General features: G+C 36.2%; 1 protein-coding gene across 1 annotated transcript in view; it reads left to right on the forward strand.

Annotated features, from left to right (window-relative positions):
• The first annotated feature begins 631 nt into the window (after positions 1-631).
• LOC141566784 (dynein axonemal heavy chain 2) overlaps positions 632-26,450 on the forward strand; it is a 117,936-nt gene continuing 92,117 nt past the window's right edge. Inside the window, exons 1-2 of the mRNA XM_074311828.1 lie at positions 632-726; positions 1,179-1,417. Coding sequence (XP_074167929.1) covers positions 1,184-1,417 — 234 coding nt within the window. The 5' untranslated portion in view covers positions 632-726; positions 1,179-1,183. The remainder of the gene's footprint in view (positions 727-1,178; positions 1,418-26,450) is intronic.

Raw genomic sequence — 26,450 nt, forward strand, 5'->3', positions numbered from 1 at the left:
GCCAATGAAGATGCTTTATTTTGTTGGCTCTCCCCTGAGAGAGAGCCAGGTGGGTCAGTGGTTAGAATGCTGGGCCTGTAGTTGGAAGATCTGGTTTTAAATAAAGTCTCAGATATCTAAAAGCTGTGTGACTGTGGGCAAGTCACTTTGCCTTGTTTGCCTTAGTTTTCCTCATTTGCAAAGTGAACTAAAGAAGGAAATGGCAAATCGCTCAGTAGTTTTGCCAAGAAAACCCCAAATGGCGATCACAAAGAGTCAATTACAACTGAAGAATGACTGAACAATAACAAAAAGCTATGAAGCGATAATGAGTGATTTGTACATGTCTGGGCCAAGGAGAGTATAAGGCTCTAATGTAATTCTTTGAATTTATCCTATGAGGAAAAATAATGCTAGTCATTCATCTGTGAATCTTCCTTTCTCCAGATCTCCTTGCCTTGCTAGCCCTGCCGCAGAATTTTAAAATATGTTCACTTGAGGTTTTAACTTCTAATCCTTTTTAATGTAATAGTTTGCATCTGTCCACCTTCTCTCCCCCCAACTTCCAACATTAGATAGGGACTGAAGCCAAAAAAGTTTTGTTCCATTCTATGAACCTCTGTTATCTCTCCAGATACTCGTATATAGCTGGAGGGACACAGATCTGTCCTTTACATTCCCATGGAAGCCATGAACATGAGTCCAGAAGTAGTAGTGAAGGACAAGAAGCTGTACAACGATTAGAGAGTAAGAACTTCATTCTGATGCTGTGTGTGTGTGTGTGTGTGTGTGTGTGTGTATCCTAGAAGCCCAAGAAATAAGAAAAGACCAAATTGGAATGGTTGATGATAAAGTATAAGAAAAAGAGGGATGTATTTGGTGGGAGTTTGGGGATGATATTAGGAGGATGTAGGTCACCACTTAGGATAGAATGGATAGAGTGCCTGCCCTAAGGAGAGTTCAAAATAGGCTTCATACATTTAGTTGTGTGACCCCCGGGCAGTCACTTAACCCTGTTTTACCCCAGTTTCCTTAGCTATAAAATTGTCCTTACCAAGAAAATCCCATGTGGAGTCATGATGATTCAGACCACCACTGAAATGAGTGAAATTAGGGAGAAAAAGAAAGGTAGTAGAAAAGGGGAAGAGGTTGAGTGGAGGCTACTGGCATCCCCTTTTACAGTACATTTTCTCCTTTAGCTTCCATGGTGCATTGGACTCGACAGATAAAGGAGGTACTCAGTGCTCAGGAAGCAGTAGACACTGGTGAAAACTTGGGCCCTCTGGAGGAAATCGAGTTCTGGCTCAACCGGTGCATGGACTTGTCTGGAATTAGTACACAACTGGTCAAGAAAGGAGTAAAGCACATTGAGTCAATCCTACGTCTTGCCAAGTCTTCTTATTTGACTCCTTTTCTGAAGTTGGCTCGACAGATCCAGGTTTGGGAATAGGTCAAAGTGACTGGGAGGGTAGAGGCAGAATGAGAGGGATGTCTAATGTGAGAGTGTAGCTAATAGAGTTGGAGAAGAATAAGCCACACTTCCACAGGATGGATTCAGTTCAATTAAACACTCATTTATTAAATATCTACTATGTGCACAGTGCTGTACTAGGGAGGTACATTGGGGATACAAAGAAAAAAATGAGCTTGCCTTTAGAAAGCATATATTTTAGGACAGATACTGAGAAGCAAAGATATGGATAGTTATTAGCCTATGTGAATTTATGGAGAGATGGATGTTCACTTTGGGACTGACTGGTTGAATATGACAGAAACAGAAATATGAGAAGCTGAGTAATATGAAATAAGACTGGAAAAGTAGGTAGGGTAATAGTGTAGAAAACTTAAAATTGCAAGTTCAAGAGTTTTTCTATTTTACTCTGGAGGCATTTTGTGGAGGTAGAATCATAGAAGAGATTTTTAAGGGTGGGTTAAACCTGAACATGATTTTTGTTACTGGGAAAACAACTGACAGATTGGGAGGACTTAAAGGTGATAATGAGATGAAAGAGGGAACAATTGATTCCCTCTTAAAAGGGAATGATATCAAGGATACAAGTATTGTCTAATCTATATCAAATTGCTTGCCTTCTTAAGGAGTAGGGTGTGGAAGGAGGGAGGGAGAGAATTTGGAACTCAACAAAAAATAAATGTTAAAATTTTTAAATTGTAATTGGAAAAAATTAATTTTTTAAAAGATATTTTAAAAGATATTGGCAAAGGACACAAGTAGAGTAGGAGAAGCACCACCATTTCCTTAGAAACAGAAATAGAAGAGGATTAGACGAGTAAAAATGTAGAGCAGTTTTGAGATGTGGAGTAAGATAGAAGGAGAAGCTCCTGAAAGATGCACTCTTTTCTTCTCAGTATGACAATTGACTGCTTGGTGACAACCCAAAGACTCTTAACCCTGCTTTAGATTCTCCTAGGAAGCAGTAGCAGCAGAAACATAGCTTTGATTAACCCCTCACTAGATAGGTCTGAAATTAATTAGAGGATGAAATGGAATATTACTCAAGGTTTTAAATTTCTATTCCCAGCTCAGAATTTCTACCCTTTTTGTGGCTTTTCTTTTCACACTGGGAATGTGAATGTCCCTTCCTAGATTCACACTTAAGTATATTGTGGTTAATATTTTTTATTTTTACATTTTTATTCTGTTTTTATGATATATTCATTTTTGACTATTACACCCTATTCCTGACTTGTAACAAAGAAAAATAGTTGAGCAGAACCATTTGACTAATCAATTTTGTCTGATTATGTGAAATTGTTTTTTGAAACAGGTATATTATTTCAATCTTCACTTTGCCTTATCCAGGCAGTTTTCGTTTTTTGTAAATATAGTAGGTCAGTTTTTTTGTCACAGTTTCTAGAAGTCCAATGAGCCTTAAGTTATCCGTTCTTGATTTGTTTTGCAGGCTACTTTGTTGATATCAAGTATCTTATATTTTCTTCTATTTTTTCCAATCTTTTGATTTTGTTGTGATATTTCTTGCTGTCTCATGGAGTTTCTGATTTTTGTTTAGTTTATTTTAGCTTTCAGGCAATCTATAATGTGGATAAGGTTTACCACTTTTTGTTCTAAACTACTTGTTCTCCTTCTAGTTCTTTCCTTTAATGTTTTTAATTTCCTTTTTAAAAATTTGTTCATTTCATTTTTTTCTAAGTATTTCTGTAGTTCTTGAGAAAAATATTTTTTCCTTGGTCTCATTGTTTACAGTTACTATAAAATTATTCTCTCCTTCTTTGAAGGCGATCTCTAAGCCATAATAATTAAAAAAAATTTTTTTATTAAAGCTTTTTATTTTTCAAAACATTTGCATGGATAATTCTGCAACATTAGCCCTTGCAAAATCTTGTGTTCCAGTTCCCCCTCCTTCTCACACCCTCTCCCTTAGATGGCAAATAGTTCGATATATGTTAAACATAGTAGAAATATATGTAGAAATCCAATATATGCATATATATTTATGTAATTATCTTGCTGTACAAGAAAAATAAAATCAAATCAGAAAAGAAAATGAAGAAAATAAAATGCAAACAAACAATAACAGAAAGAGTGAGAATGCTATGTTGTGAACCACACTTAGTTCCCACAGTCCTTTCTTTTTTTTTTTTTTTTTTTAAATTTTTTTATTCATTTTTCCAAATTATCCCCTCCCTCCCTCCACTCCCTCCCCCCGATGGCAGGTAATCCCATACATTTTACATGTGTTACAATATAACCTAGATACAATATATGTGTGCAAATACCATTTTCTTGTTGCACATTAAGTATTAGCTTGCGAAGGTATAAGTAACCTGGGTAGATAGACAGTAGTGCTAACAATTTACATTCGCTTCCCAGTGTTCCTTTTCTGAGTATAGTTATTTTTGTCCATCATTGATCAACTGGAAGTGAGTTGGATCTTCTTTATGTTGAAGATTTCCACTTCCATCAGAATATATCCTCATACAGTATTGTTGTTGAAGTGTATAGTGATCTTCTGGTTCTGCTCATTTCACTCAGCAACAGTTGATTTAAGTCTCTCCAAGCCTCTCTGTATTCCTCCTGCTGGTCATTTCTTACAGAGCAATAATATTCCATAACCTTCATATACCACAATTTACCCAACCATTCTCCAATTGATGGACATCCATTCATCTTCCAGCTTCTAGCTACAACAAAAAGAGCTGCCACAAACATTTTGGCACATACAGGTCCCTTTCCGCTCTTTAGTATTTCTTTGGGATATAAGCCCAATAACAGCAATGCTGGGTCAAAGGGTATGCACAGTTTGACAACTTTTTGGGCATAGTTCCAAATTGCTCTCCAGAATGGCTGGATTCTTTCACAACTCCACCAACAATGCATCAGTGTCCCAGTTTTCCCACATCCCCTCCAACATTCATCATTATTTGTTCCTGTCATTTTAGCCAATCTGACAGGTGTGTACCCACAGTCCTTTCTTTGGGTATAGATGGCTCTTTTGATCACAAGATCATTGAAACTGGTTTGAATCTCATTGTTGAAGAGAGCCACGTCCATCAGAATTGATCATTGTAAAATATTGCTGTTGCTGTGTACAGTAATCTCCTGGTTCTTCTTATTTCACTTAGTATCAGTTCATGACTTCAGCCCTCTCTGAAATTATCCTATTTATTGTTTCTTATAGAACAATAATATTCCATAACATCCATATACCATAACTTATTCAGCCACTCTCCAGTTGATGGGCATCCACTCAGTTTCTAGTTTCTTGCCACTACAAAGAGGGCTGCCACAAACATTTTTGCACATGTGGGTCCCTTTCCCTCCTTTAAGATTTCTTTAGGTTATAAGCCTAGTAGAGACACTGCTGGATCAAAAGGTATGCACAGTTTGATAACCCTTTGGGCATAGTTCTAAATTGTTCTTCAGAATGGTTGGATCCATTCATAATTCCACCAACAATATATTAGTGTCCCAGTTTTTCCACATCCCCTCTAACATTCATCATTATCTTTTCCTGTCTTCTTAGCCAATCTGAGAGGTATGTATTGATATCTCAGAGTTGCCTTATTTTGCATTTCTCTGCTCAATAGTGATTTAGAGCATCTTTTCATAGGACTAGAGATGGTTTCAACTTCTTTATCTGAAAATTGTCTGTTCATATCCTTTGACCATTTATCAATTGGAGATGAATTGGCTTGAAGTCTTATAAATTTTATTTTATTATTTTATTTTAGAAATGAGGCCTTTATCAGATCCTTTGGCTGTGAAAATGTTTTCCCAGTTTATTGCTTCCCTCCTAATTTTGTCTGCATTAGTTTTGTTTGTACAAAAACTTTTTAACTTAATATAATCAAAATTATCTGTTTTGTGAACAATAATGATCTCCAGTCACAAATTTCTTCTTCATAGATCTATCCTATGTTCTTTTAATTTGTTTATGATATCATTCTTTATATCTAGATCATGAACCCATTTCGATCTTATCTTGATATATAGTGTTAAGTATAACACTAACTTCTGCCATACTAATAACTTTTTTAAGGCTGGTTGTTTTGTTGTTGTTTTATTTTGTTTTAATTTTTCTAGATTTAGTTAATTGTGTCAAGACCAGGATCTGCCTCTTGTGACACTTTGGGATGTGACAGTTAGCCCTGTTGGATCTCTCTTTGGACCCCCTGGGTTACTGTGCTCATTTCTATATCCCATGATTAAGCATATCTTGTAATAGGAAGCTTAGATTGCTGGATCTTCAGGGCTAATGTCCAAGACAAAGTACTAGCTCATACTAGTCTGATCACTGCCATACCTCCATGTTCTCTGAAGCTCTAAGATGCTTTTGGATCTCTCTGAGGCTCTCTCAGAGGCTCCTGTAAGGTGTCTTTAGACAGAGTCTTATGAGCTACATGTGTCTCTGACATGTCACTGATGCACTGAAAGTTTGGCCTCTTTTGCCTGTACTGCTGTCAGCTGTTGCTAGTAGCTTCTTTTTGTATTACTGGTAATTGTCAATTGTAATTGACTTTTTTGGGGGGGGGGGCGGGGTGTGAAGTTCTGGAGTGGAAGGAATCACTTATAATTTCTTATTAGATTTCATAGTCATCATTTAATCTGGCATAAATTTCAAGATTTTGCTAAAGTAGGTGTGTGGGAACTGGATGGTCTGTCTCCATACAGGTAGTTACCTTGGCTAAAAGTGATTCTCTCCTCTTGTCTGCTTCTTTATAGGCTGCTAGGATGGTTAGGGTGTTCAGGTACTTCGTTCCACTTTGCAATATCCTGCAGAACCTTAATTAGACAGCAGTTGATTCTTTTAAGAAAAAAAATTATCTTTTGTTTTTATATAACCTTCATTTCTGAAAGTTATATATATGTATATGTATATATATATTTTTCATTCCACCTATCCAGCAAAGCATTACTTGTTACAAAGAAGTTTTTTATTTTTTTCCTGGTTATACGTGCATATTAACTTTTAAAAAATATATATTTCTTTATGAATAATGTTAGAAGAGAAAAATCAAAACAAAAGGAAAAAATCACAAGAGAGGGAAAAAAAAACAGAAAAAAGGAGTGAACATAGAATGTGTTGATTTACATTCAATCTCCATAGTTTTCTTTCTGGATTCTGATGGTGTTTTCTCTCCAGAGTTTATTGAGTTTGACTTGGATCACTGAAGCACTGAGAAGGACCAAACCTTTCATAGTTGATCATTGCATAATCTTGCTAGTACAATATTTCTGGTTCTGCTTGTTTTGCTCAGCATTAGTTCATGTAAATCTTTCCAGATCTAAGAAAGAGTTTTTAAAAAAAGAAAAAAACAAAATCAACTAATCTGTCAATCATGTTTGACATTATATTCACTATGCTGGAGTCAATTCTAATCAGGGATGTCTATTGGCTGGCTCTGGACCAAAGACCAACTTTTCTGTCGACACCAACAATTTCCTTAGCAAACTTCAGATATATTCCAAACATGAATAGTCCTTGTCCCTCAGTCTAGTCTTGTCAAAGGTCATGCGAATAATTTTCCTCAATATTTCATAGAATGAGTAGGATGTAGTGTAACACTCCATGTTTTCAATCTTGACCATTACTTCTTCATAATTCCTATGAGTGCAGGTAGAACAGGATCTGTAAACAACTGTTTGTGAAATCAATCTTAATGTTTGGGGCATCCAAAATGAGCTCTGTGCCTGACTACATTTCTGTTCCCTCAAACTTTATAGAAGATGGATTTCTTGCTCCCCTGATCCTTTCTTTTTATTAGTGGAATATTTTGTAGAAGATGGAGAAAAACTCAAAGGCTACTGAATTCACCAGCACTGCAACAGTCTCTAAAAAGCCAAGATTTAGTCACTCTCTTCTGTGTTGTCTTAACAACTTGCCACTGTACTATCTTTGAAGCTTTTCTCCTATATATTTTTCTAGAAAGATTGTCCAACCCAGTTGAAGAACCACGGGATCATCTCAGATTTACTACATCATCCCAAAGCAACAAACTTACCAGCATTATGGTTCATATTTCACTGGAATTGACCAGGATATAGGCTCAGCATGGGATATTTACATGGAATATGCTCTAGTCTACTCCCCCTCCCCTCCTTACACTTAGTTTAACTACTCTTTGCAAAGTTAGTTTATTCCTCAATTTTATATGTTTGTGTCTTTTTTTAAAATTGTATTTAAATTTAACTTAAATAATGTTTTTAGCAACTGCTCATAATGAAATTTTTTTTTCCTTCTTTACCAGCCATGAGATGTACTGTTTGTTCACTGTAGTTTCATAAACATTTGCTCACTTTTTCCAGACTGACCTTCTCTATTTCCTCAGCTTCTATAGTTGATTAGCCTCTGATATGGCAAAATTAGCATGTACTCTCTTGTGCTGAAATGATATTCTTAAAGTTGAGTTCAGAATTTTCTAACCTCAGATTTCACATAAATGTAAGAGCTGGGCCTTTGATTTCCCTTAGATTACCTATTTTTTCCCATCTCAGTTGCTTGCCAATGCCATTGTGTTGCAGTTGCATAATTAATTCTATGTGCCCAGGCACATAAACAGATTCTTTCTTGAGAAAATCTCTACTTGGATTGATTTGTATTTTGCTATCAATTTAAATCCATAGCTGAAGTATCTTTTCCTGGCTAGTTTTTCCCTGTATGAGTTTGTGTTTACTGCATATTTCCCATTTAGAGCTCATTTCTTTAGAAAAAGAATTATATCTTGAACATTTTCATATATAAAAAAACAGAAAAGGAGTAATACATACAAACCCATTACTCAAAGCTTGCTTTTCACATGTTTACATTACATTAAGAATATTCCAAACACTATTTTTTTCTATTTCTCTCTGAATCAACTTCTGTTTTTGCTTTCTAAAAATGCTTCATTACTGATCTTTTCTCTTTTTTTGACATCACTATCACTAATTCTCCTTTCTTTGACAATTTCCCCTCTCTAAAATCTCCCCCTCATACCTTATAACAGACAGCTAAGTGCTACAGTGGATAGTGGTAACCCTAACCCTTTTGGGTTTGTCTGCCTCATGGTATCTTTCTCATTGTTATAGATTTTTTAGGATGGTAAATCTTTTTTAGGCAGTTAATGGCATACTCCCATCTCATGGTGTATTCCCTTTTCCCTTTTTAATTGTGAATTTCCCTAGAGAACTTGTCTTTTCCATTGTTAATTTTTAAAAACCCTTTCCTTGCTAGCTATATGCTCTTCTAATTCTATTTCATATTTACCACCCCTGGTGTCTATTTTATCTTTTCATTTTGCATGTAACCTCTTCTTACCTATTTTTTACTAAAAAGAAAGGCCATTGTGAATTATTCACATGATTATTTCGAACTAGGAACTGCTACCCAGACTACATGAAAATATGACCTAAATGACTCAACCATGTATCAAGTTTGTATAGTCATGTAAAACATTGGCCAAATCCAAAAAAAGTGTTTTTTATTAATATTTTTCCTATTTCTGTTTACTTCAGTGAAATTGTCTTTGAGAACTTCCTTTTAACTTTTAAAAAATGTTTTTATTGGGGCAGCTAGATGGCTCAGTGAATAGAGTGCCAGCCCTGAAGTCAGGAGAACCAGGAGTTCAAATCTAACCTCAGACACTTAATATTTATCAGTTGTGTGACCCTAGGCAATTCACTTACTCCCAATTGCCTCAGGAAAAAAAAATTTTATTGATATTTTCTCTTTCTCAATATCATCATAGTTATCCTCAGTATTCCTAGAGTTATCCTATATAAGAGGTATTTTTGTAGAGAAAAAAAATCAGCATAACTATGATCAATATATTGAAAAAAATCTGAAAATGTGTAATGTGAATATAATGTGAATGTAATGTGTAATATTGGTGAAATCATCTTCACAAAAGGACAGGTTAGAATGTCCTTCATTAAAATCATTCTTGATCTTTTTAATTTTGTTATATTTATTTTTGATATTTTAAAATGCTTTTTTGTACTTTTTGTTTACATTGTTCTAGTCATTATGCAGTAATGGATAGCATTATATTATTTTATATAAATATTTTATATTATTATTATATAATATATTATAATATATAATTATATGATATATAATAATATAAAATATTATTACATAATATTTTATATTATATTAATGGATAGTAGCAGTGGATAGAGTGCTGAATCTGGAGTCCAGAATGCTGATTTTCCTGAGCTCATATCTGACTTCACATTCTAACTCCATGACTCTGGCAAGTCTCTTAATCCTGTTGGATTTCCATTAAAATGAGCTGGAAAAGGAAATGACAAACCACTCCAGTATGCCACTAAAACCCTAAATGGGGGTCACAAAGAGTTAGACACGATTGAGAAGTCATTGTGTATATTGCTTTCTTGTCTTAACTTTCTTCACTCTGCATCAGTTCATACAGATCTTTCTGTGCTTTCTTATATTCTTCACACATATTGTTTCTTAATAGTATAATATTATGCCATTATAGTTATGTACCACATTTCTTTTAACCATCCTCCAATTGTTGGACTTATACTTTGTTTCCAATTCTTTGGTATCACAAAAAAGGGCTATTATAAATATTTTGGTGTATATGAGGACTTTTCTTTCTAGGGATATGTCTTCATATTCAGTAACAGAATATCTAGTTAAAAGGATATAGAACTTTTAGACTTTTAGCCACTTTTCATAATTCCAAATTGTTTTCCAAAACAGTTGTATCATTTCATAGCTCCACCAACAATGTATTAGTGTGTTTATAATTCCATAACCCCTCCAACATTGACTATTATTATTTTTACTGTTTCAGTATGTGAAGTAAAAGCTCAAAGTGTTGTTTTGATTTTTTTTTTTTTTTCTTAGTAGTAGTACTGTGGAGAGTTCTTACATGTGGCTGTGAATACTTTGCAATTCTTCTTTTGAAAATTGTTTTTTTCATATCCTTTGATCACTTATCTAAATAGGACATTTTGTGTATATATATATATATATATATATATATATATATATATATATATATATACATACATATATATATGTGTGTTATGGGCCAGAACTCTGTACTTGAAACAAGAATTTTTACAAGGTGCTAACTCAGTGGAACTGATAAGAAAATGGATATCTAGTTTAGCATGGAGATTAATAGTTCTCTAGTTCAGTACATGTACTTAGTGCTTAATATTGTTCCACTAGATTCACACCTATGATAATGTAATTATAATAGAGTATATGGCAGCCAGTAAGGACTGGACAAGATTCATTACATTTTCGGTCAGGCTCTTGGTGGCTCTCCTGAGGAACCGAGATGCTTGGAGACAGAACTGGAGAAGACAAGAGGACTGGAGGTGGGAGTTCAAGCTCTTGGAACCAAGGAGAGACAGATTCATTCACTTCATCTCACACCATCGTGGTGGCTGGTCTCCTGCACTTCCCCCACTGAGACCAAGGCTGGTCTGAAAGGCTTTCTAGAAAGCTGCCCAGTTCTAGGCAAGGAGACAATAAAGAATTTGGACTTAAACACCTGGCTATTCTCCTGGTGATTACTCAACTGAACCAAAGGCTCATCCAGAGACTTCCAGAAAACCAACAAGAACCTTACATTTTGACACCCAACGTGGGGCTGACACAATCCTGAATTCAGTGGAAAAGCCTCCGATCCTGATTTCAGTGGGAAAGTCTCTGATCCTGAGTTCAGTGAAAAAGTCTCTGTGACCCAGAAATTAGGGTAAGTACAAAAATAGACAAGAAAGAAACTTTGTTAAGGGCTAAAGTAGTGTTTCAGCTGAAATATGGGACAAATGTTTAAAAAGGAGACTTCTCTACCACAAGGAAAATGTGTCAAAAGCATGGTTAGACTGATAAAAAAATCAAGGTTTGATTGTAACTTAGATGAAGGTCATTGAACTCTTCGAAATATTAAAATATACATCTCTCTGGTTCTCAAAGGAAAAAGAATTAGATCCAGATGAATGGAAATTAGTAGGAGAGCAACTATGTGAATATTACAATGATAATGGTCCTAATTCAATTCCTAAAGAGATACTCTCTTTATATAACTTAATACAATTAGCTTTATGGAATTACATAAGTATGAGAATAAAAAAAAAAAAAGAAGAGCAGGAGGGAGAGGATACTGACAAACTAGATTAAAAGGATGAAGAATTAGACAAGAATGGAGCTAAGTACAATTCTGATGAAATTAAGGAGTGTGGTGCTTCACAGCAGGAGCCATTAGGGCATTACCCATCTTATGACCCTCTCCCCTCAATTCACCCTTCATGGGTGGAGGAAGAAGGAGGAGGGGGAGGAGCAGTGACATAATCAGCACCACCTATAAAACAGGCAATGACAAGATTACAAAAGACACTAGTTAAAGCTAAAAAAGAAGAATGGGATATATCTAAATTAATAGACGCATACCCTGTGATTGAAAAAGGTTGCATTCTTTATGAGGCTACTTTGTCTTAAGATAGCATTATAGAGAATTTGGATTATGAAATTTTAACCCCTAATGATTAGAAATCTACAGTAAGGACATGTTTAGAATCTGGACAAAACTTGTTGTGGCTTTCAGAGTATAGTGAACTATGTAGTATGCAAGCCTAATGAAATAAGCAAACTGAGTTAATATACAAGTCATCTTTGATCATCTAGCAGGTAAAAGTCAATATGCAGAAGCTCCAGCACAGATTAATTACCCTTTGATAGCATATGAGCAAATTGTTGCTGCTGCTATCAAAGCATGGGGCATCCTCCTGGGACAAGATAGAGGGGAAGCCTTCACGAAAATAAAGCAAGGTCCAAATGAACCCTTTCCTGATTTTGTGGGACATCTGCAAACAGCTGTGCCATATGAATGATTGGAAAAAATGCAGCTACAGGAATTATGATAATACAACTGGCTAAGGAAAATGCTAATGAGATTTGTAAAATAATTATATACTAGGACTACACAAGGGTGCTCCTTTAGAGGAGATCATAAGACACTGTGCCACAGTGTCTTTTATGCCCAAGCTATGATGCAGAACATGCGAAGGCAGAGTCTCTCTTGGCAAGGGACTTCCAGAGAGATTTGTTGATGCTTTCAATGTAGTAAAGTAGGGCATCTGAGAGCTCAATGTAGGCAAAGAGATAGAGTGGGAGGACAAGATGGGAGAACAAGACCCAAAACTCTATCTCCAAAATGCAATAAGGGCTTCCATTGGTCCTCAGAATGTAGATTGACCCAGGGAACTGAGAGGCAGGGTCCATCTCCAAGACCTCAAATAAAAAACAGGTGGGGCATGATGGCAGCCAAGGTTACACCCAGAGAGTCTTTAGAAGTTCAATACTCTGATATGATCAACTAGCCAAAAAGCAATCAGATGGGAGAAAGGGATTACATGATCAATCAGCAGAGAAGCAATAAGATGGGAAAAAGGGATTACAACTGGGGAGAATATAGGCTTTTTAACCCAACAGAAGAGCAGTGTCCAGTGCAAGCAGTTACAATGTAATTGCCAGGAGATAAGGAGAAATCCAGAAAGTGGTGAATGGAAGGGACTAGATAAATTAACTGCTTGGGACAAAGGGTTTGCTTGTCTTTTTACAGATGGAGAAGGAATCAGATGGGTGCCAACAAGCACCTTGAGAGATACCGAAAAAGAAAAAAACAACCTTGAAACAAAAGAGAAGACCTAAGAAACATCTGACACCGAAAGAACATGGCTGATGAGACTGTTACAGAACTTCAGAACCCACAGGAATCATTGGATTCTCTGAGACATGATAAGACTGATACAGGACTTAAAAATCTGCAGGATTCATTGGATTTTCTGATACATGAGACTATTATAGGACTCCAAAATTTGCAGGAATTATTGGATTCCTAACACATGAAATAAGGGACAATAGATTGGTTTTGGACTATTTCTAGGACTTACGGACATGTATAATTCCTCTTGTTGATCCATGTTGTTTGTTAAATGACTACTAGCCTGTGCTATATTGCTATGTGCTTATGTAATAACTCCCATGTTGATAGATTTATGTATACCTGTTTAAAGTGAGATCCTTCAGAAACCCACTAATCTGGTTTGATTCCCCATTTTCTTTTGGTTTTCATCTCCCTTCCTAAGACATCAGGGAGGGCATGATCACCTGCTTTTTTGGTGTTTTTACCCCTTTTTTGAGAAGTCAGGGAAGATGTGATCACCTCCTTTTGGGGTTCTCACCTCCCTGAGAAGCCAGGGATGGCATGACTACCTATGTTCTAAAACAAAAGAAAGCAGGAGATGTTACGGGCTAGAACTCTGTATTTGAAACAAGGATTCTTACAAGGTGCTAAGTGGAATTGATAAGACAATGGTTATTTAGTTTAGCATGGTGATTAATAGTTCTCTAGTTCAGTACATGTACTTAGTACTTAATATAGTTCCACAAGATTCAGATGCTGGAGAAGACAAGAGGACTGGAGGCAGGAGTGTGAAGTACAGGCTAGCTCTCTGGAGGGTTTCAGGGTCAGCCAGAATCAGGATAAATCAAAGTCCTTGGTCTTTAGGGGGAGAAGTAAAGAGGCAGCCAAGCAGAATCCTGGATCCTCGAATCCAGAGCCATCAGCCTGCCTCCCTCCTCATCCTGTTCAGCCATCTTCTTATCCTTGCCTACTATTATCTTAACACCAAACATTGAGCCAGTGTCAATTGTGAGAAAAGCCATATGCTAATAGAGTCATTGTCTCATATGAATCAAATAGGTAATTAGCCTTAAGTGCTCAGTTGTCTGATTCAAGTACACCTATTCAGAGTTTCAGCCTTCTACATCTCTGGCTTTCTTTTGTTTTAGAACATAGGTGGTCTGGCTCTCTCTGACTTCATAGGAAAGGGGGTGAAAGTACTAAAAAGGAGGTGATCATGCCCTCCCTGACTTCTCAGGAAAAGAGATGAAAAACACCAAAGGGAAGAGGGGAGTCAAGCCCAGATATTATTAGCGGGTTTCTGGGTTGAAGGGTCTTATTAGAAATAGGTATGCACAAACCAGGTATGCATGGGAGGTATTACAAAAGCATATAGCAATAAAGCACAGGCTAATAGTGATGACTAGTGATGACTCTTCCCCACAGCAGGCACAGACTTAATATGGTGTAACAAACATGGATTATACATTCAAGTAGTGATATGACAAACAATATGAATCAACATGGTTTTGTAAAAGATTTCCAGAAGTCCTAGAAGGAGGATATGTAAATAACAATCACACATATGCCTCCTTCCACAATCAAGAGATAGTCCAAAACCAATCTATTGTCCATTACTTCATGTGTCAGGGAATCCAATGATTCCCTACAGATTTTGAAGTCCTGCAACAGTCTCATCATGTCTCAGGGATTTCAATGATTCCTGAGGGTTTTGAAGTCTTGCATCAGTCTCATTAATAATTTTTGATGTCCATGAGTCAATTGCCATAACTACCATGCTATTTCAGTGGTGGACATAATCAGTAATGGAACCACCCAATGTTTCTTGGGGTCTTCTCCTTTGTTTCAAGGGTCTTCTCAGTCTCTTTCTGATGGACAAGGCAGATAAGGCTCATTGGCACCCATCTGAGTCTGTAGAGATACAAGCAAACCCTCTTCCCCAAGCAGTTAACCTATTTGGTCCCTTCCATTCCCCACTTTCTGGATTTCTTTACATCACCTGGCAATTATCTAAAGATAGTGGAGTTGCTCGCACTGGACACTGCCCTTCCGGTGGATTATAAAACCTGTCTGCTGGAACCAGTACATCTTTGTCAAAAATAAAAAAGTTAATAATTGTATAAAGAACTAAATTTAGAAAATTTCTAGGGTTATCTGTAGCTCCCCCTTTCTTTTGTTTTTGGAGGAGTATCTTGATGTCTCTGTTTCTCCTCTCTACTATTGCCTGTCCTTGAGGATTAAAGGGTATGCCAGGGGTGTGTAAAAATGCACACAAAAGTGTGCAAAATGTTTAGAAGTATATGCAGGTCCATTATCTGTTTTTATTGTTTGTGGCACACCCACAATTGCAAAAGCTTATATAAGGAATTCAGTGACTACACAAACTGTCTCTTTTGTTGCTGGTATTGCAAAAGTGAATCCTAAAAAGGTGTCTACCACAATATGGATAAAAGACAGACGACCAAAAGATTTATAATGGATCACATCCATTTGCCAAATTTCATTAGGTCTCAAACCAGGAGGATTCTTCCCTGGAGGGAGTGTAGAAGCATGGAAAGGAAGGCAAGCTATACAGGCTTTTACTATGCTCCTAGCTTCCTCTCTTGTTATTCCAAATTGTAAACATAAAGCTCGAGCAACCTGATGATATTTAGAATGAGATTCTTGGGCTGCCTGAAATAAAGGAGTATTGGCTAACATGGCTAGAAGACTATCTTATAATACCTTTGAATTTCCATAAAAAATAGGACCTGGAAAGTGAACAAGCAAGATATAAATCTTACCTGGATGCTTTCTCACTTGCTCTTGGAATTCCTTAAAGAGCTGATATATATTAGAGACTACAAATTTTATTTGGGCTATGGCAATTCTTTGTATCACACCTACTGAATAGGCCGAATCAGATATTATATTTGTATCTCCTGGATAATAACTAAGACCTAGAATGATTGCATATAATTCATTCTGCTGAGTAGACTGAAAAGGAGTTCTGACTACTTTCTTTATAGTTAAGTCACGAGAGTATATAGCACAAATATTATGTTTGGATGCATGTGTAAAGATAGTTGGTCCTTTAAGAGGAACTTTAAAAACTTTTTCTTCAAGAATCCATGGCCAATTATGTAATAGTCTGGTTATCTTTAATGGAGACCTGTGTGTAAGATTTGGAGCTGTGGATATAAAATTTGCCACTCTGGGATGGTTTCACAGCATACATTAATTTATGCATTGGTGCAAAAAGTGTATATCTTGTCAGGTCTTATCCCAGATAACTGTACTACTCGCTTAATGGCCTTTAATAAAATTCTAGCCACAATCACTGGATAAGGACTAAGGCTTTGTTCTGGTTGTGCTGGGAGGTTCACCCACTTTATCACACTGTCTCCTTGATGAAGGACTTCTGTGGATACCTCTTGTGTAGCAAAAACTGATATTTCCAAGGGTTTTTGAGTGACTCTTTCAACCAAATTGGATAAAGCCAGTTCAACTTCTCTCAAATCCTCTTGAGCTTCCTTTGTAAGCTGGTGTGGTGAGTTTAAAGCACTGTCTCCCCTTAAAATGTCATATAATGGTTGCAACTGACTGGTAGTCAAGCCTAACATGGGATACATCCATTGGATATCTCCTATCAATTTCTGGAAGTCATTTAAGGTGTTTAGCTTCTCTGTTCTTAAGGAAAGTTTTTATACTGTAAGAACCTTAGGGTATACTTCATATCCTAAATATTGAAAAGGAGCATGTCTTTGAATTTTTTCTGGAGCTATGTGCAATTTGTAGTTCCTTAGTGTTTCTATGGTCTTTTGTAGACATGCTTCTAACATTTGTTCCTCAGGTGCACATCCCAATAAATCATCCATGTAATGTAATAACATTACTTTTGGAAATACTTTTCTTACTGGAGTAAGAGCAGCAACAACATACATTTGACACACAGAAGGGCTGTTTTTCATTCCCTGTGTCCATTCATATCTTTTATATGGCTCAGTTAACACTGCACACTGAAAAGGCAAATCTTTTCATATCCTCCTTATCTAGAGGGATAGAATACAAACAATGTCTATAACCCAAAGAGTCATTCTCTAGATAATTGAGTAGGAGATGGAAGTCCAGGCTGAAGAGTTCCCATAGTTTCCATCTGTTCATTTACCTTTCTTAAATCAAGTCAACATTCTCCATTTTCCAGATTTCTTTCTTACAGCAAATACAGGGGAATTCCAAGGACTTAGAGAAGGTTATAAGAGTCCTTTGTCAAGTTGCTCCTGTACTGTGCTGTACTGTACTGTATTGTAAAGCCTGAATTTTATCGCTAGCTTAAGGACCACTATTCTTCCCACACTGGTGTATCGGTTTTCCATTGAATAGGAATAGGTGAGAATGTTGGCAAGCCTTCAACAGCAGCCCTGTCTAAAAAAATCGAAGTACTAATTTGTAATCCTAACTGTTGTAAGATATCTCTTCCCCACAGATTGATGGGGATTTTTTCAATTATAAAAGGAGTAAAAACTCCTGTTTCACCTTCAAATGTCCATTTCAAAGGGGTACACTGACTTCAGCTGCTATTGATCCTCCTACTCCAGATATATAGGTGTCTATCTTAATCTTTGTCCAGTGACTGGGCCAGTTGGCACCTCTAATGATTGTATGATCTACATCTGTGTCTACCATCCTTCCATATAAATGGCATGCCATTTATATAGATAGTGAGCATAGAATGATCAACTGTAACTGCTGCAGTTTACAATATTCCTGGATTCTGTTGCTTGGAGTCAGAATCTGGGCAACTATCACCAGATTGAGTATTTGGAATCCGTATCAGTAAACCTGATTGATAAGTCACACATTGTCTATCTGTGTTAGTGATTGGGATATTATCTACATATTCCTCAATTTCCAACATCAGTGTATGGATGAACACTCTTTTGTAAGTACCCTCAGGAGGTGAAATGATCAAGCCTACTGTGCCTAGAGGCAAAGGATCCATAGGTTGTATACGAATAGATTTTACCTCTCCAGGGAATATCTCAGTAGTCACAGCTGCATACAACTCTATTCTCCCCAAGTGTAATCCCTTTCTGATTGATTATGTAATCCCATTCTCCCATCAGATTGCTTCTTGACTGATTGATCATGCCTGAGTATTGAAGTTATAAAGACTCTGTGGGTGTAGCATTGGCTGCCATCATGGTCCAAGTATTTTTTGTTTTGGTCCCTGGGGCTGGGCCCCTCATCCTGTTTTCCTGAATCAGTCTACATTCTGATGCCCAATGGAAGCTTCTATTGCATTTTGGACATGGGGTTTTGGGTCTTGTTCCCTCACTCTGTTTTCTTATTCTGTCTCTATGCCAACATTGAGCTTTCAGATGCCCTACTTTACCAGATAGAAAGCATTGACAAGTCTCTCTGGAAGTCCCTTGCCAAAAGGGACCCTGTCTTCCCATGTTCTCATCTTGGGAATTCTGCATCATAGCCTGGGTATAAAAGGTTTTTGTGCCCACTGTGGCACAGTGTCTTATGATCTCCTCTAAAGGAGCATCCTTGTATAGTCCTAGTATAATTATTTTACAAACCTCATCAGCATTTTCTTTGGAAAGTTGCCTTATCATAATTTCTGTTGCTGCATTTTCACCAATAGTTCGTATGACAACTTTCTGCAGACATCCAATCAGTAAAGGGTTCATTTGGCCCTTGTGCTATTTTTGTGAAGGCCTCTCCTCTGTCCTGTTTACCTGGGAGAAAAGCCCATGCTTTGATAGCAGCAGAAGCAATTTGCTCATATGCTGTTATGGGGTAGTTAATCTGTGCTGAAGGGTCTGCATAAGGACCTACACCTGTTAGTTGGTCACAGGTGATTGGAGGATTAACTCCAGTTTGCCTCTTTTGTTGGGCTTGTATCCTACAAAGTTCACTATATTCAGAGAGTCACAACAAGTTTTGTCCAGGTTCTAAACATGTCCTTGCTATAGATTTCCAGTCACTAGGGGTTAAAATTTCATAAGCCAAATTCTGTAATAACATCTTAATATAAGATGATGTAGCCCCATAAAGAGTTCAGGCTTTTTCAGGTCTTTGATGATTTCTAGATTAAAAGGAGTGTATCTTCTTCTTTCTTGACCTGAAAAGTTAAACTGTTCAATCACAGGATACATTTCTATTGTCAAATCAGCTGTATTCTGTCCTTCCTCTTTGGCTTTAAGTAGTGCCTTTTGCAATCAAGTCATAGGAGGGGGTGATTGTTGCGGTGGGGAGGTGTTAGTGATATCACTGCTGCTCCTACTCCTCCTCCATCCACCCAGGAAGGTGAGATTGATGAGGGAGGGTCAAGAACCTGCTTGGATGTAAGTGGAGTTGAAGCTGGACTGTGAGAGTGAGAAGTTCTTTAAGTTCCCCATGCCCTCCAGTGAGATTTCCATTATTCTCTCCCTTCTCTTCCTCTTTTCCTCACACTTTTTCATCTGGCTGTTCTTAAAACTTTACTTTTTTTTCTAGAACTTGTGGAATTCTTTAAGGCCAAATTTTTAAAGTTGTACATATAGAATGTTTCCTTAGAAATTGAATTGAGACCTTTATCATTGTAATATTCACATAGTTGATCTCTTACTAGTTTCCAATTATCTGCCTCTATTTCTTCTTCCTTGAAGAACTAAGGGGATATGCATCCTAATGAATCCACAAATCCATCAATCTGCTCCCAAGTTACAAGCAAACCTTACCTCTTTATTAGTCTGAGTATGCTTTCTATAGAGCTCCTTTGGGATGGGGGTGGGTCTGGGGTGGGGGAGAATCTTTTCTAATATCTGCCCCATTTCAGCTAAAAAAATGAAAGTTACTAGTTTAGCTCTTAATAAAGTAAGTTCCCTGTTTGTCTATTAAAAATACTCATCCTATTTCCTGGTCACCAGGACTTCTTCAGTGAAATTAGGGTCCTTGGTCCACATTGGGCACCAATTGTGAAGTATAGGCTAGCTCTCTGGAGGGCTTCAGGGTCAGCTAGAATCAGAATAAATTAAAGTCCTTGGTCTTTAAAGGAAGAAGTGAAAGAGGCAGCCAAGCAGAATCTTGGAGTCCAGAGCCACTAGCCTCCCTTCTCCTCATCTTGCTGCAAAGTGACTCTGGCCTCTCTCACTCTTATCCTTGCTTACCAGTATCTTAACACCAAACATTCAGCCAGCATCACCTGTGAGAAGAGCCATTTATCCAAACATATGCTAATAGAATCATTGTCTCATATGAATCAAATAGGTAATTAGCCTTAAGTGCTCAGTTGTCTGATTCAAGTACACATATTCAGAGTTTCAGCCCTCTACAAGGGAGCTCAAGCTCTTGGAGCCAAGGAGAGAGATTCATTCACTTCATCTCACACCACAGTGGTGGCTGGCCTACTGCACCCTTCAGACAAGGCCAGTCTGAAAGACTCTCCAGTAAGCTGCCCAGGCCCAGGCCCAGAGACAATAAAGAACTTGGACTTTAACACCTGGCTATTCTTGTGGTGAGAACGCTGCTCCAGAGACCTCCAGAAAACCAACAAGAACCTTACATATATGTATGTATGTATTGTTCATATATCTTGGATACCAAACTCAATAGTGAAATTTGATACAATTTTTTTTTCCTATTCAACTATTTCCCTTAAACTAGGTGCCTTAATTTTGTCTATACAGAAACTTTTTAGTTTCATATAATCAAAGTTATCTATTTTATCTTTTGTAATTGCTTCTATCCCTTGCTTGGTTAAGACTATATTTCCTTATCAAATTTGAATCTGGATCCAGAAATACTTAGTGCGTTTAAAGTAAAAGTACATATTTTAAATAAAGGAAGAAATAATGTACATTAAGAAAAAATTATATTTCTTGGGACAGGTAGATGGCACAGTGGATAGAACACTGGTTTTGGAATCAGGAGGATTTGAGTTCAAATCTTGCCTCAATTAATACTTCCTAGCTGTGTGACCTTGGTCAAGTCACTTAACCCCAATTACCTAGCCAAAAAAACAAACAAACAAACAAACAAAAAAAAAACAACAACCACCAAAAAAACAGGACAAAAGATTATATTTCTTTCTTATCCATAGCTGTAAGAAGTATATGATCTATTTCTCTTCTATTTTTTATATTATGATCCTTAAGATTAAGGCCATATATTCATTTAGAATGTATTGTAGAATATGGTGCTAAGTATTGTTTTCTGCCAGACTGTTTTCCCATCTGTTTTTATCAAACAAGGAGATTTTTTTCTAGGTAATTTATGTTTTCTACTTTATCAAACACTGCTTTATAGAGTTCCATTTTTTTCTGATTCTTCCTTGTCTAATTTGTTCCATTGATCTATTTTTTAACCTACTGTTAACTACTATTAACCTACAGATAACTACTGTTTTATAATGTAGTTTGTGGCCTAGGAGTGCTAGTTTTTCATCCCTACTTTTTTCATAATTTCTCTGGCTATTTTAGATCTTTTGTCTTTGCAAATGAATTTTGTTAAGTTTGTCAAGTCTGATAAAGTATACCCTTGGAATCTGATTATATAGCATTAAAAGTATTAATTTATTTTGATAGTGTTGTCATTTTTATTATATTAGCATGGCCTAGCCATGAACACTGAATAGTTCTCCAGCTATTTAAGATTTTTTTTTATTTCTTTAAGTTTGTAATTGAATCTATACAAGTCTTTTGTGTACTTTGATAGGTCAGTTCCTGAATATTTTGTAGTTATTTGAGTATCTTTGCTGATTCTCTAGGTTTTTTTGTTGTTGTTTAGTATACCATTATATTATCAGCAAATAGGGATAATTTTGTTGCCTCTTTACCTATCTTTCTGACTTTAATTTCTGTTTCTTGTCTTATTGCTCTTAATAGTAGCAGCGATACTACTATACTAATCTTGCCTCAGACACTTAACACTTCCTACCTGTATGACCCTGGGCAAGTCACTTAATCCCAATTGCCTCAGCAAATAAATTTTAAAAAAATAAATAAATAAATAAACAAACAAATAAATAAATAAAATAATAATAATAAAATAAACACTTTAGTTTGATTGCTATAGTATTAAATAAGTTAAACTAATTTAGACAGTATTGTCTAGGTTTTTTTTTTTTTTTATTATAGTAGTAAGGACCAGCAATATCTCTCCAATTAAGTCCAATTAAATTTAATGACATTTTATGTATAAATCTTGTGCGTATCTTGTGTAATTCATGGTGTACATGCAGAACCAAATTACTGTTACTTTTGCTAAGTAGTTCTGTGGAAATACTAATTAGATGTATACTTCTCCATGGTAGCAATCAAACTTTGTTAATCAATATGTAGAAAAATTAATTTATATTATGTTAGACAGTATAAACACCATCAATCTGATTTCCTAGGAAGTAATTGATCAACCTAATTTATTGTGAAGTAAGCATATGTTGTACCAATACTTGATGACAAGGTTTGTTCTCTGTTCAATTGATGGTTGTGTGTTTTCCTCCAGGGTGGTTGACTGGCAAGCCAAATTTCCATTGTTTTATCAATAATGCCTTCAAGTGAACATAGCAGATACTTTAGTCTTAATTGAAAAGTGTAGAAGGATATAGGAAGCAACCTCAGTTTTAACCTAAGATTGGGGATCTCTGATAGGCTTCTTAAAGTTCTAACTACAGGCATTAGCTGGTGATAATCAAGTTCTGGTTGGTGATTGATTATCTGATGTTATGTTGAAATGAATTATCAAAGATAGATGGTTCTCAGTTTTTTACCACATTTGGAGGACAGATCATTAGCAATTGTTTACAAAATCTGAGAGACACTCCAATCATTGGTAATTGGTTACCAAATCTGGTGTCACTGCTAAACTATAACACTCAAATCCTTATTATAGAAAAATAATTTATATAACAATTATTCATTCACAAAATAGAACCGTAAAACATTTTATTCTCACTACATCTTGGTAGGTGAATCCTAAATATTTTATACATTGTATAATTATTTTAAATGGAATTTCTCTGTCTCTTCTTGTTGGAGTTTGTGGTTAAAATACAGAAAGGCTAATGGTTTTTGTGAACTTAATTTTTATCTTGCTACTTTGCTGAAGTTTTTTATTGTTTCAATTAATTTTTAGTTGAATCTCTAGGATTCTCTAAGTAGATATCATCTGCAAAAAGTGATAATTTTGTTTCTTTTTTGTCTATATGAGCCAAATGACATAGAGAAATTAAGTGAATCTCAAGGGAGAAGACGTTGATAAGTGATGGTGGCAGAGGGAATATTAGGAAGTAAGGAATATATTAATATATAACATTAATTATATAATATATAATAATATATTAATTAGGGAATAGGAAGTAAGAAGCAACTGGCATTACAGTATGTGACTAGTGATAATCTTTGGGAGAGATCCAGATTACAGTGAGTGAAAGATGGAAAGTGTATGAAAAGAAGAGGTAGAAATTAAAGGGAAGTTTCTTAATGATCAGAATGGCATTTCAGGAACAGTAATGGAAAAGGAAAAAAGAGATTGAGGAGTAATAGGATTTAGCTGAATAGGTAAAAGAGTATGGGGAAAGGTAGCATGGGAAGACAATTTTTACCCTGGAAAAAAACATCCCTCAAATTTTCTACTATTACTTCTATGACTACGACTACTAGGACTACTACCACCATTACTAACTACTACTACTATTACTACCACTACCACTACTATGATTATGATTACAACTATGACTACTACTACCACCAGCACCACCACCACCACCACTACTACTACTATGACTACCACTACTGCTACTACTGCTACTGCTATTATTATTATCACTACCACTACTACAACTACTATACTACTACTACTTCTACTACCACTATTCTACTATGACTGCTACTACTACTACTACCACCACCACTACTATTACACTACTACTATGACTACCACTACTATTACACTACTATCACTACTACTACTATGACTACCACTACTACTACTATACCACTACTGCAATGTTCTGTTGTCTCACAATTATAATCCTCTGGGAGGAGGTTTCTTTTCTATAAATCCTTTTCTCTGGGAGCAGGTTTCTTGGGAGGCTTCTGGAGCCTCCAACCAGAGTGAAGGTAGATGTGGGAATGAATCAGACTCTGCCTCCAAGAATGTGGGATTGTGGGTTTCCCAGAAGTCAATCCTAGTTGTGAATCTCCATGAGCAGCCTTTCTTTTCCTTTAGTTCTTTTGAATCTGCTCTTGTCCAAGTGTCCCCAGTCAGCACCACAGTAGAATCTCCAATCTTCCTCTTCCTGAATCCTGGCTCTGAATCTCCTCCAGCTTCCTTGAAGTTCTCCTGGGAAGACTGGGAAGACTGGGAAGACTGTCCTGACTGCCTTCCAGACTCAATGTTGGCTCCTTATATTCTCCCAGAGAATGGGTTTGTGGGTACTCCCAGGGGCTTGTGGGAACTCCTTTACAACCAGTGAGCAAGCTCCTTTAAAAGTGTAAACTCCTTTAAAGTTTTGAACTAAGGTGTGAACTCTGAGCTAGAGAATTATTAAGTACCAACTTAGCACCTAGTAAGGACCCTAACATACTACTACTATTACTACTACTACTACTATGACTACTACTATTACTACTACCACTACTACTACTACAACTACAACTACTATTACCACCACCACCACCACCACTACACTACTACTACTATGACTACCACTACTACTATTACGATTACTACCACTACTACAACTACAACTACTACTATGGACTACCACTACCACCACCACTATTATATTACTACCACTACTACCACTATTACAACTATGACAACCACTATTACTACTATCACTACCACTACTACTACTATCCTACTACTACTATTACCACTACGACTACTACAACTACAACTGCTATTACTACCACCACCACCACCACCACTACTACACTACTACTACTATTACTACCACTACTACAACTACAACTACTATTATTACCACCACCACCACTACTACACTACTACTACTACTATGACTACCACTACTAATACTATTACTATTACTACCACTACTAGAACTACAACCACTATTACTACCACCACCACCACTACTACACTACTACTACTACTACTATTACTATGACTACCACTACTACTACTATTACTATGACTACCACTACTACTACTATTACTACCACCACCACCACTACTATTATACTACTACCACTACTACAATTACAACTACTATTACCACCACCACTACTACTATTACCACTACTACTACTACTATGACTACCATTACTATTACTACCACCACTACTACTACTCTACTACTATTATTACCACTGCTACTATCACTAACACCACTACTACTACCACCATTACTATAATAATTACCACTATTACTACTACCACTACCACTACTACAACTACTACTACTACTACTACTACTACTACTACTACTACTATATGACTACCACTACCACCACTACCACTACTACTACCAGTACTATGACTACTACTACCACCACTACTGCCACCACCACTACTATTACACTACTACTACTATGACTACCATTACTATTACTACCACTACCACCACTACTACCACTACTACTACTATCACTACTACTACTACTACTACTATTACTACTACTACTTTAGAATTATGTGGTATAGAGTAAAGGACTATTCTGAGAAGAGAGAGGCAGAGTTAGTTCTAGAAATCTTCCTAGTGAATTTTGAATAAAGTTTTGAATCAAGTTTTGGAAGTGAATCATACCATTTACCGGAGAAACCTATAGAACTATGAGAAAACGAACTGGAAAAAAGATGGCTATTATATATGTATATACACATACATGTGTATGTGCATATATACATATACGTATATATATATATGTATATGTGTATATATATACGTATATGTGTATATATATATATATATAAACATATACCCCCCCACATACATATATATATCCTGTCTTGACAGAATTCCAGGATCCCAGATAAGCAGCCAACCATACCATGAAGCTTAAGAAATCATATTGCTTGGGTCTCAATTGTAGATATTATATAAGCTATTATACTTTTATCTCATAGTATGTATATATATATGTGTGTGTATATATATATATATATGTATATATGTATATATTGAGAGAGAGAGATTGTTGAGCAAAATGTATTTGGAATTGGATAGTTAGTATTAAGACTGCTGTTTTCAGAGTCTTGCACAGAGAGGAAATAGAAATACATACTCTTCTTAGGGTACTTGGAGATTATAGGATACATACTCATGAAAAAAAGATGTTATACTCCCAGAGTAACATATAAACTAGGGAAAATACAGTTCAAGCAAT

This window comes from Sminthopsis crassicaudata, chromosome 4 (genome assembly GCF_048593235.1).
Source record: "Sminthopsis crassicaudata isolate SCR6 chromosome 4, ASM4859323v1, whole genome shotgun sequence".
Taxonomy (NCBI): Eukaryota; Metazoa; Chordata; class Mammalia; order Dasyuromorphia; family Dasyuridae; genus Sminthopsis; species Sminthopsis crassicaudata.